At 45.2% G+C, this 12,374-nt stretch overlaps 1 protein-coding gene across 1 annotated transcript; it reads right to left on the bottom strand.

Moving 5' to 3' along the window:
• Positions 1-42: 42 nt before the first annotated feature.
• Positions 43-11,318, bottom strand: PMPCB (peptidase, mitochondrial processing beta subunit). The gene is made up of 14 exons (XM_029958068.1): positions 11,273-11,318; positions 8,936-9,413; positions 7,157-7,298; positions 6,767-6,853; positions 5,439-5,568; positions 4,860-5,058; positions 4,108-4,187; positions 3,427-3,539; positions 2,650-2,793; positions 1,987-2,150; positions 826-911; positions 662-750; positions 367-442; positions 43-271 (listed from the first exon to the last, which is right to left on the bottom strand). The coding sequence occupies exons 1-14, from the start codon at positions 11,316-11,318 to the stop codon at positions 207-209; spliced, it is 1,899 nt and encodes a 632-aa protein (XP_029813928.1). The 3' UTR covers positions 43-206.
• Between the last annotated feature and the right edge of the window lie 1,056 nt (positions 11,319-12,374).

A 12,374-nucleotide genomic window follows, 5' to 3' on the forward strand; every position in this document is an offset into this window, starting at 1 on the left:
GTTTCCATTCCTTTTTTCAATATACAGACACACAGGAGTGGCTGGTTCTTGAGATTTAATCTTCTCAAACACAACTCAAAAGCTTTAAACGGGTGTAGTTGCTTGGTGGAAGGGTTTTTGTTTTGTTTTAGGGTTTTTTATTGGTTTTCTCTTTCTTTTTTTTTTTTTCCAAAAAGCTCAAATATACTGAAAGTTCTTGTTATTCACTACTCACGGCGCCAATACATGCCACTGCAGATTTTGCTATACTCTGGGAGTTGTTCAATTGGACCTGGAAGTTAAAGAAAGTTGGCCATGACACATGTTCAGGTGATAGTGATTGGTCTGGAGGGGTTATGGGAAGGTAGGGAAACTTGTATCACATACCGACAGCAGCAACGGCAGGATGCTTATCACAGATGTACTTTGTGCAGATCTCTCTAATGGTCTGGGCATCAATAGCCTGAAAGGAGTGGAAGAGACATCTTTGTTACCATCCCATCTAAAACTGTGACCTTAATTTTGTATAATCCAGGGGAACAGGCAACAAAACACTTCAGAGTTTTCTCAGCTGGAAACATTTTCTCACCCAGGAACAGTCCAACTTCTGCATTTTTACTTTTTGTAGCAAATAATTTTCTCAACTGCCTAACTTAAAAGTTTCAACGTGACTGCCACTTACATCAATTCTCGCCTCAAGTTCTGGAATTGGGATTCGGCGCTTATAACACAGCATTTGTCTTCCAATGTCTTCACAGATTGGTGTAGACCCTAAAATAAAGGAAAATATGTTTCAGTTACCAGCCTACAACTCCACAAAGAATAAAAAGCTCTCATAAGTCTCACCATCAAGTTGTAGCAGCATATTTGTCTTTAGAAGATTTTTCGCTCGAGCTACTTCATTTTCTGTAACACTTGTGCAAAGTCTTATCCTGAAAAACAGTTTAAATCCAAAGGCATTAAATAATAGTAGCCTGTAGCACACAAGATTGCCTGTGATGAAGAGGTGCACAGACACTCCTGCACCTACCAGGCACTTCTTTTCTATAGAGAGAGCTGGTAGCAGAGTTTGGCATGGAAACAAGGCATAGGATGCAAAGCAGCAGCACAAGAGTAGGGTTTTGGGAAGCCTGCCAATATACCCAAAAGCAAGTTTTTCCCCTTAGAAGAGCTGCATTTTGTTTTATTAAATGTATATTTTGAGCCAAGTGTACTTGTTATGTTGAGAATGGGTGTTGCTAGGAAAATAGGAGCCAAGCAATCAGAAGTAATTAGCTAGAAGGCAATCCATCACTTCCTGGCTCTTCTCTTGGTGGGATTTCCCACTCTGTATAAGGAACATTTCATGAGGATGGGGGGGTGCATCAAATATCTTAACACTTGATTCTTCTCCCAGGAATTGTTTGTATCTTCTCTGGTGCTAAGCTGCAGAAAAGGGACAGCTAAAGTCATGCCTTTTTTCTCCCTGAGTTATTAAGATAGATCTCACAGAATAATGATATAGGAGAAGTGATTTATGCAATTAAAGAAACTGTATTTTCAAGATCTCTTTCAACTTCTATTTCAACTTCATCCACTTTAAATCAGTGCTCTTACATAATTTATGTCTGTTTCTAATCACATCTGCAGTTCAAGCCTTACAGTTGCACCTAGAGACATACCTCAATATAGATTTAAGCCTCAGATGAATGAATATTATCTAGAATTCCAGGTTTCAAAATTCCATGTGTAACAGCCAAAAATTCCCTGCCATATGTACTTGTACAAGGAATGCTGTTATATTAACTACAGTGCCTGTAGTTAAGCTATTCACTCCAAGTAAGGGTGCCACAAACTGGCTGCTGGGACTCTCCATTAGATGCCAAAGTTTACAATTTGATGCATTTGTTTTTTTCCAGATAAGCCTAAGCAGAGAAGCAAAAATACTCTCTTTAGATTATTTATATCTTTTTAATTTGTACTCCACCACAGAAAACAACCTTTTTAGAGAGAGAGTTGTTAGCTTACCATTCTCTCTGAACAAAGTGCACCATGTCCTGAATAGTAGATGGCTCACAGACCATATAGAGTCCCCACAGCCCTGTGTCAGTATAGCAGGTGTTGAAGGACTGGAAACTGTGACACAGGTTACCATGGCAGGCAATCTGAGCAAGCTTACTGGATAAATTCTGCTGAGGCAAAAGAAGAAGATACTGTTTTATAAAGCATTTTGGAAGCTTCCTATTCATCTCCCTGATTGATTTCCTGCTTTCATTTAATGATGACAGAACATGCAGTACTATCACAGGCTCCAGCAGAAGCTGTGAGGTTAATTATCAGCTCTTCAGCACAACAGTTGCTTTCCTTGTACATAATCTCACATTTCGAAGTAACAGCCCAGATTTAAGCCAAAATCATAAAGCTGCTTAGGTTCAAGAAAGGGACAGTTACTGACACCCATGGGTTCTGATGACATACAGGTATAAAACATCCTACTTTCGATGAAGGCTGGCGAGACCTCGAGTCACCTCTATTTTGGTGGTTTATAACCACTTCACTTATCCTGGGTAACAAATTCTCTCAGATGCACAACTGAACCCCCTCATGTGTCCTGGCAGTACCCAAGTCAGGGAGATCTCACCAGCCCACCAAGGTCATTCAGAGCAGGACGGTGTTTGCAGGTTCACTCACCACGCCTCCTCCGAAGGAACGATCCCAGTTACCTATCAGAGTATTGGCTACCATGAGTGGGATTGTATCTGGATCTGACCAGCCAGCTGCTTCCACAGCTATGGCCAGGTGGGCCAGGGGCATCTTGTCATCCCGGATTCGAATCTGTGTAACAGAAGAGAGCAGCTGTATACAACCTGTACACAGTCGGGTATATGGGAAAGTGAATATCAGACAAGAGACTTTTCCATTAGAGCTGGATTATAAAGTGTGCACACAGAGAACTAAAATTAAAGCACGTGAAGCTTAACTTAACATCAGCCTTAACTAGTCTTCCCTGAGGCAATTTCAGAGGACTTAGCCAACATACACAGAGAGGGCATTACAAGTCATTTTACAACTACCAGCAGCGAGGAAATCTGATGACTTTGCAAAATCTGAATAGAGATGGGAACAGAACAAGGATGCCACGGTTCTCTGCCACATCCTTTAAGTAAGTGGTTCTCAACAAGTGGAAATGCTCCACCACCACAGTCAAGGGGACAAAAGGAAAGTAGCAGCAAGTATAAAGGATGTAATCCTCCAGGATGTGATGAAGCATAAAAAGTGGTGGCAGTGAGGCTTGTCCAAGAAAGGACCCAAAGTACCACTTTGGAAAGCAGCTACTCCCATTGCCCTCACTGGGGGAAAGAAACCCTTTCATGTGTCAAGTCTGTGTCAGAGCAGCCCTCTCTCTTCAGCAGAGAGCAGTTGTCAGGCGATGTAAGGGCCAGCTGACAAAGCCACCCAACAGCTTACCTCACTACCTGTGAAGCTACAAGGTGGCAGGGGTGGCAGTCCTCCTTCTGGAGCAGATGGCAAGTTACCAAAATGGCACTTTGCTAGGTCAAGCAGTTCATCATGACAGACCCCTGAAAAAAGGTATTTCACGTGCTTCGTGATGATACTCTGTAAACAATTCATTTAAATTGCTGCACAGACTAAAGACTCAACCAAGCAGTAATTCGTTGTGCCCCTGCTTTAATACCTCACTTTTGCATTCCTCACACCTCTCCATTACACAGAGTGAGATCATGATTCCCACTCCTGAGTTCTCTCTAACAGCCTTCCATTAAAATCACACCAAATCAAGCTGTTTGCTCTCAGTTTCAAGCCTTAAAGTTATTACTTTGTCTCTGCATTCCTTGCCACACCCCTTTTCACACTGAACCCCTTTTAGGACCCTCCTTTCCTGCCCACATGGAAGAATGACTTTGGCCTCCAATTCACTTCTTGTCACCAATTTAAGGTTTCTGGAATATTACTGAGAGGAAAAGGGAACAAAAATTCAAATGGTATGAAGGCACAAAACACACAGGGCTAACAATGAACTTCCAGGACCTACTGAACAATGGGTAATTCATCATGTTGTTCCCAGAGACTCAGGCCATGGTTTTAAGCACAGTTTCTCATGATCCAGGGTGAATATCCCATACTAACCTCCAGCAGCAGCCAGGACCATTCTGGGTCCTTTGTAATGTGTTGTTATGTACTCCACCAAGTCATTACGATTTATGGATCTAGAAACAGGAATGGAGACATCATTACTGTGTCAGTAAAGCTGACTAGAGCAAAAAGAGGTAAATGTATAAACCAACAAAACACCATAATAATTAATAAGTTCTGCCAGTGCACAGAACAGAGGCAGAAAGCTGAAATAAGGGTGACTCCCTAAAAAGGAAATAGGAACTCGATACATTTTGCCTTTTCAAGCTCTTCTAGCTTCCTGAGAAGAGTGAGAATTACAACTCAGTCAGGTGGAGACAAGGTGCACTAATGATCTCCTGTTCCTTTGAAAGCAGCACATTTGGCAGTCTCCTGGTCTTCACTGGTCTAAACAAACGCTGAAAGAGCAGTGCAAACACAGTTGTGCTGACAGTACTGTCTAACATGTGACCAACTGGAAAAAGGAGCATTTCCAATTTTGTGTCAGATGCACTTTTAACAAACAGGAGAAAAATATGGCAAAAAACAAAGACATGCAGAGGACACTTGTAGTTCACATGCCCTTTAATGCCTGCATACAGGGGAACTAATGCAATAGGGAGATTCTTCTTACTGTTATATCCAGTGCACAGAACAATTTCAGCTGTAAAAATGAAAACCGATGCTGTTCCCTACATTTTCAGATTAGTCTTTTCAATATATAAAAGTTATCACACAATTAAAGACAGACACAAATTTGGACATACTTGATGTTTTCAGTGGGTCCTAAAATTGTCCGTCCCAGGGCTGTTTTCTGGTAGGCTGTGGCATGAAGGTAATCAAAGACAACTTCCTGCAAATTGGTTTCAACTTCTTGCATCTCCCGAAGGATAACTCCTCGCTCGCGCTCAATCTCTGCTTCTCCCAGGGTGCTGTTCTGAATTATGTCAGCAAGGATTTCCACAGCTAAGTGAAAACAGAGATGGAGATGGAAATGGAAAGAGTATTTTCAGACTACCAGAAAAATCTGGTTCCAAAAGTGAAGCCCACCCCAGAGACCAAGTGCTAACAAGACTTGCAAGGGGACAAAAGACTTGTAGGAAGGGAGAAGTCCAAAAGGTATCTTATTTTGGGACTCTGAAGAGAAAAATGTTTTCGAATATCAGCTTCGCTGCTGGCTCCTTTCCAAACCTGCATTCTCACATTCATGTGAAGTTCAAGAAGGGACCTTTCACCCAGGATGGAAGGGACTGTAACACTGCAAAAGCATCATTCTGTGTCATCTTATTGGAAGCTCGACAAGCACCTTGCTCTTTGCTGCTTTTCTGATGAATGAGAGCAATTACCTCTTGGTAAGTCTTTTGAAAAAGCCTTGGCATAATACACAGTTTGTTCCCTGGATGTATATGCATTCAGATGAGCTCCCATGTTCTCAATCTCTAGCTCAAGGTCTAACTGAGACCTCTTTTTTGTTCCCTGAAATAGAACAATAAGAAAATCAAATTAGACCCTTCAGTTCACCTACCCATCATTACTGCTTCATGTCTGAAAAAGTCAAGATCAAGAGAAAGAAAAAGTCTTCTGGAAATAAAACTGGCATACTAATATTTCCAAGCTTGAAATTCAGATGTAAATATTACTACGCTCCCAAATGAAAATAAAAAGCTGACAAAAGGGTGACTGTGTGTCTTCTAAGACTATTTATTTTAAGACAGTAAAAGTGAGTTAAAACTAGAACTGTGTAATCTGTAGCTGTGCATCAGCTACACAGAAATAGGACTTCATTTTCTAATGGAAACAAAGGTTTTAGTTGTCCATATTTTTTTTCTCATTTCAATTTGGAAAATTTATTTATAGAATTCTGGCAAAGTTCTTATCATTGATTTTTAAAGATAAATAACTTAGTGTCCTAGTTAGAGCAGCCGGGACCAGTTCATCACTGTGCGGGTGTAACCCAAACTGTGTGTTCTACACCCTCTGGGTCATTTCCCAGGAACTGTTAACAATAGACCATTTGCAGCAGCTGCCCAGAGCACACCTGACCCCTCAGGCTATAAGCCTGTGAGATAAGAGGATGTTCCTAACCTCACACCAGTGACTCAGGTGTGATAACTCCCCTTCAGGGAGTCATTAGCACCTCCACACCCAGCCTGAGGGGTCATGTCTGCTAACAGGCCACCAAGGATTCCAAAAATATCTCACAACTCACAATCACCCATTGTGGAACTCCCTGCCCTGGGGGAGGTACTGGGCATTCCCATTTGAACCTGAGTGTATATAATCTTGGGATCCTGGGACTTCTGGCCCCATTCGTCGGATCCAGAGGAGGACCAGAACCTCAACCAGACTGCAACCACCACTCTCGACCAGACTGCGACCAGCACTCTCACCAGCAGGTTTTCCTTTCCTTTTACTTTGGACTCAGGGGGAACCACGTGGGGCTTAGCATGAACACCACTCTGTTCATGCCCCAGGGTGCTGGGTTATACATCTGGGGTTTGTGGGTTAAAACCAATTGTTTGTCCATATAATTGTATTATTGTATTATTTTTATCAAATTGTAACTCTGACTTATAATCTCTTTTGAGCTGGGTTCATTTCTCCTGCCGGTTTACCTTTAAACCAGCACACTCAGAAATTCATTGTAAACTTCTACATCAATATTCATACTCACCTTGAAAGCCATATGCTCAAGAAAGTGAGCAGTCCCATTGTTCTTCTCATTTTCATACCTGCTTCCAGCATCAATCCAAAGTCCAACCTCAACAGAGAAAAAAAAAAGTCATTTTACCACCTAAAAGCTTTTCTGTTTTGCTCTGTGAGCCACACTTAGATTTTCAAGATTTATTTTTAAAGGACTTTTTCCTTAAACACATCAGGTTTTCAAGAAAAGGAAAATTTCCATCTTCACAAAAAAATCTAATCACAAATCTACAAAAGCCTTAAGACCTCTATTTCCTATCTTAAGTTTTAGGAACATTGCATGTAAATGCAATTTAGTTCCACAAGGAAATGAACACACATGAAGAGTACAAAAAAACCCTTCCCTTTACAAGTTACTTACTGTGCACGTTGAGAGTCCAGAGTCTTCAGAAGCTACTTGCAAGCCATTTTCCAATGGACTCACCCTAGTTTCAGGAACATTTAAGATTACTTCTGTGGCTGCTTTGGAAGCCCTGAGCCTGCCTGTTCCAACATGCACACACTGTAAGAAAAATCAGTCATTAAAGTTATATCCAAAGACACTCCTCTGAACAATGTATTCCTAAACTTAAACATTATGTTCGTGGATCTTTTCTAAGGAATGCATTTAAAGGAAAGAAAATTCAGCACTACTATTCACCACTACTTCACATCTGAGATGCAGTAACCTGAATCCAAAAAAAACCCCCAAAGATTACTAAAACTGAGGAGATACATCTGCTGCCCTCCAATCTGACACAGAAGCATGTTACTAACATCAGACAGCCACACTTGTTTCCCAGCTCTGCCAGCAAGAGCCAGCAGGACCTTGAATATATCCTTTACCATCTGGAATTCCTCTGGGCACCTGCTTTCTAAAGTGAAGTGAGATACAGCCCAAGTGCCTATGTCCAGGACTGCAAATCAGTCACTCATTGGTCAGAGACTGTGAAACTGTCACCTCTGAAACAATCACCTGGCAGTTAAAGCACATTAAATCAGAGTGGGGCAGAAAAGAAGGGAGGATGTAGGTTAAAAAGGTTTATTGCACTTTTTCAATGTCAAGAAATACAAATCTGTATCCCAAATGCAAACTTCAAGGAATCAGTTATTTCAAAGACTATTATTTTAAATGTATCAAATAAACAAATATTTCTTTCCCCATGTAACTGCCTTAAACATGGAAGTACAAAATCCAGCTCTCACCCACTCTCCCCCTGAATACCAATAGCGAGATCTCTCAAAACTCATATATTTCAGAATCATAGCACAATTTAAGTTTGAAGGGACCTCTGAAAGTTCCTAGTCTAACTTCCTTCCTGCTCCAATCACAATCAGCTATGGGGTCAAGACCATTTTGCTCAGGGCTCTTTGCATCTGGGTATTGAAAATCTTCCAGGATGGTGAGAAACTGCACAGCTCTGTCTCTGTACACAGCCTGCTCCACTGCTTGACTGCCTCACGGGGAAAAAAGCTTTCACATACCAATTTTTCCTCTCGTTTCAACTTATGCCCATTGCCTCTCATTCTGCCACAATGCCCCGCTGTGACAAGCCTGGTTTTGTCTTCCTGACAACCTTCTCATGGGTACTGGCACAGGTCCTTCTCACAGCTCCTCCCACAGGTCCGGCTGAAGCCGTGTCTTCTGCAGGATGAACAAGTCCCAGACCCTCAGCCCCTCCTCACAGGGCATGTCTTCCAGCCCAGCTCATCTCTGCTAAACACACTCCAGCTCAGTGACGTCCTCCTCACACTAAGGAGCCCAAAACCAGCTGTCACACAGAAACCTCCTGACAAGTGCAAACTAATCAGTCCCTCTGATCTATGGGCTGCTCCCTTTGTGCCATCCTGCCCTGCTGCTGGACACTCCAACAGCCTCTTCCAGAGCTGCTCCCCGAGCACTCAGCTCCCAGCCTGGGCTGATGCAAGGGACTCTCACTGCCCGTCTGCATTACAGGGAAAGAAAAAACTGTTTGAAAAGACCTCCCTCTCCCGTTTACAGACGGAAAAGCTTGGCTTCAAACTGGGAGGACGGGGGAAGTGACAGAAGGGAAAGAGCCCTCCCCTCGGGGCCTCCACCGAACCACGGGAGGGAATGAGGGTTTAAACGTTCCCCTGAGCCCCCTGGGGCGGGCACGGGCATGGGCACCAGCAGCAATGCCTGTGGATGCGGCCGCCGGGCTCGTCCCGCTGGGATCTGTGAGGAGCGGCCGCGCCCCCCGTTGGGCCGGGCAAGACCACAATTCCCGCCCTGCACCGCGGTCCCGCCGGACTACAAGCCCAGCGTGCAACCGCGCCCCGCCTCAGCCCCTGACCATCCTCAGCGCCCCGCGAGCAACCAGCGCACGGAGCCGGCGCGGCGCCGGCGCTCCCCGGCCTCCCTGCGCTCCCGTCCCGCCGCCTCACCGCGCTCCGCCGCGCCAGGCGCTCGCCCTCAGGCGGGCGGACCAGGGCAGCAGGACCGCCGGGCCGCACAGTGCGCACCGCAGACGTGGCATTCTTGGCGGGCGGCGGGCGGGGCTGTGCGGGCGGGGGCGCGTCAGGGCGTGCGGAGGGGGGCGCGCAGGGCTGTGCGGGCGGGGGCGCGCAGGCGCGGGGCAGTTCTGCCCGCCCCCGCCGGGGGGCGCAGCGAGAGCTCCCTATTGCAGGGAATTGTGAGGGGATCGGAGAATGTGCCGAGTTCGGAGGGACCTGCGAGGACCATTGAGTCCAGATCCTGGCCCTGCACAGCTCAATCCCACCCTCTGCCTGAGAGCGTTGTCCAACCGCTCCTTGAGCTCTAGCGGGCTTGGAGCTTGGTTTTCACAGGATCACAGAATATGCTGAGTTGGAAGGAACCCACAAGGAACATTTCAGTCCAACTCCTGGTCCTGCACAGGACCATCCCCAAGAGTCACACCATGTGCCTGAGAGTGTCATCCAAACACTTCTTGAACTCTGTCAGGCTTGGTGCTCTGACCATTTCTTGGGGAGCCTGTTCCAGTGCCCAACCACCCTCTGGGTGAAGAACCTCTTTCTAATATCCAACCTAAACCTCCTCTGACACAACTTCAGGCCATTCCCTCGGGTCCTGTCACTGGTCGCCACAGACAAGAGATCAGTGTCTGCCCCTCTTCTTCCCCTCACAAGGAAGTTGTAAATGCAATGAGGTCTCCCCTCAGTCTCCTCTCCTCCAGGCTGAACAGACCAAGTGCCCTCAGCTGCTCCTCATATGGCTTCCCCTCAAGGCCCTTCACCATCTTCATTGCACTCCTCTGGACACTCTCTAAGAGCTTAATATCTTTCTTATATTGTAGTGCCCAAAATTGCCACAATATTCAAGGTGAGGCTGCCCCAGTGCCGAGCAGAGCGGGACAATCCTCTCCCTCACCTGGCTGGCGATGCTTTGCCTGATGCCCCCCTGGACAAGGTTGGCCCTCCTGGCTGCCAGGGCACTGCTGACTCATATTCAACTTGCCATCGACCAGAACCCCCAGGTCCCTTTCCTCAGCACTTAATGGTCCCGCTCTACTAACTCTGCTCCACAGCAGTGCAGTTCAGGAAAGCCATTTCCCTCCCCATAACCCTTTATGGCCAAAGCGCTGCCTCTCGGCTGCTCTGAGCTGCCATGGGCACATCACTGCCCCATGAGGCTCCTTCAGCTGCACCGGGCCCTTTGGGCAGCGCTGGCTGAGGGTGCTGCACTTCCTGTGGGACAGGCCCGCCCTGGCTGGGGAAATCCCAAGGCTGAAACTACAACCTGAAGTCTTGTTCTAAGAAGTGAGTGCAGAGTAGCAGGAAGACTTGTTATGAATAGGAAGGCTGCACCCACACCAGTGAATTCAGCACTCTGCAGCGCCCAGCTGGCAGGGAACTCCCTCAGCTCCCGACACAGGACTGTGCAAACTGCTGGGAATGGTCCCTCCCAGCTGCCAGCGGCTGGGAAGGGCTTGTGGGAATGGTACTTGACAAGAGCCAAATTTGGCCTGGGAAAAGTTCTGGCAATATGCCATTATAGGCAACTTCATTTTGGTGACAAAGACTGTTCCTGAGCACGTTTGGAGTGTGCGGATGTAGATAAATAGGTACAGACATGCAGGAAGCACTGCTCTCGGTTTTGATTGACTTCCTGTTTAAAATTTTTACTTTTAGGGTGGGGGATTTTTTTTGGTTTTGGTTTCAGGTTTTTTTTGTTTTGGTTTGGTTTGGCTTTGTAGGTGGGGTTTTTTTGTGTGGATTGAGTGTGTGTGGGGGGGAGGTGGTTTTGGGGTTTTGGTTTTGGGTTTTTTTTCCTAGAATTAGGAGCTTTTGGTTTACCTAATCAAGTATTATCTCAAATAAGGAAAACCAGGGTGAAATTCTGTTATTTGTCCTGCAATGTATTAAGTAGCATAATAGGAAGAAACAAATACTATATAAAGAAAGAAATTTGTACTGCATATGCTGGGTAGAGACTCTGTTTCTAGGTACTATTTTCCTAACCCTGAACTTCCGTCTGCCTCAAACCATAGCACCATACTTCTGACACCCTCTGCCTCAGTATAGGTACTACAAATCTTCCCCATCTTGCTCTGCTCCAAAAAGAGAGAGGAAGCTGGGCTCTTGGCAATCCATCAGAAGGAAGAGATTCTTGGGCCCCAGATGTAGTATTGGCTTTTCCCCAGGTCCTTCAGCACCTGCCTTCTGTGCCCCTGGGCTTTTTAACAATACAGCCAGTTTCTGAAGGAGCTCAGTGCTGTGTTGATGAGTGCCCTCAGGCGCTCCATCTCCTGCCCGGGGCTCTGATTCCACACTGAGTGTTGAAAATGGTGAGAACTGAGGATGCTTCTGCTCAGTGTGAGCTGTCTCCTGCAACTGCCAAGGTCCTATTACTCAGACCTGATTCACCAGAGCTGTCAGAAGTGATGCTCCCCTTGCTCTGGAATATTATCAGTTACATGCAGGTTTTAGGTGACAAAACTACTGCGACTCTCAAAGAACACTGAGGGTTGTTAGTGGCTCCTGAGCTGGCTCAGGTACTGAAGTGTGAGAAGGCTCTTCATTGTGATTTACCTTCTCAGACTCCAAAACATGGACCAATTTCAGAAAATGCCATTGTATTTTAAATATATATCTTTTCTGGGGTATCTAGGGGGGAGGGGAGGAGGAGGGCAAGGTCTCATACCCTCGGCAGTTCAGAATGAAATTGTACCAACTGCCCTAGAACATCTGCACTGCCAGTTCACAAGCTCTGTGCTTGAACAGCAGCTTTAATCCTGCAGCCAGGCTTGCCCAGTTTCTGCCACAATCACTGTAATTGCATATGCACAGTGAAACCAAAAAGCGTGATATACTGCATACATCTAAAAATAAAACTGAAACTGTTGTTAGCATGTTAGTTAAGAGACCAACCTAAATGGCAAGAAATCAGATGCTGCCTAATTTGACAATGACCCCTTGATCGTGTATGGAACTGTATATCTCTGTGATTGAAATAATTACTGATAGTGTTATCTTGCTGTCTGTATTATATATATAATTTATATATATATATTTTATAATTTAGATATCTATTTTAGTATCCACATAACCTTTGGTAAGAATAATCTTGTAGCTGTAAAGCAGGCACATCCTTTCACCAG

This window comes from Manacus vitellinus, unplaced genomic scaffold (assembly GCF_001715985.3).
Source record: "Manacus vitellinus isolate BGI_N305 unplaced genomic scaffold, ASM171598v3 scaffold_13_pilon, whole genome shotgun sequence".
Lineage (NCBI taxonomy): Eukaryota > Metazoa > Chordata > Aves > Passeriformes > Pipridae > Manacus > Manacus vitellinus.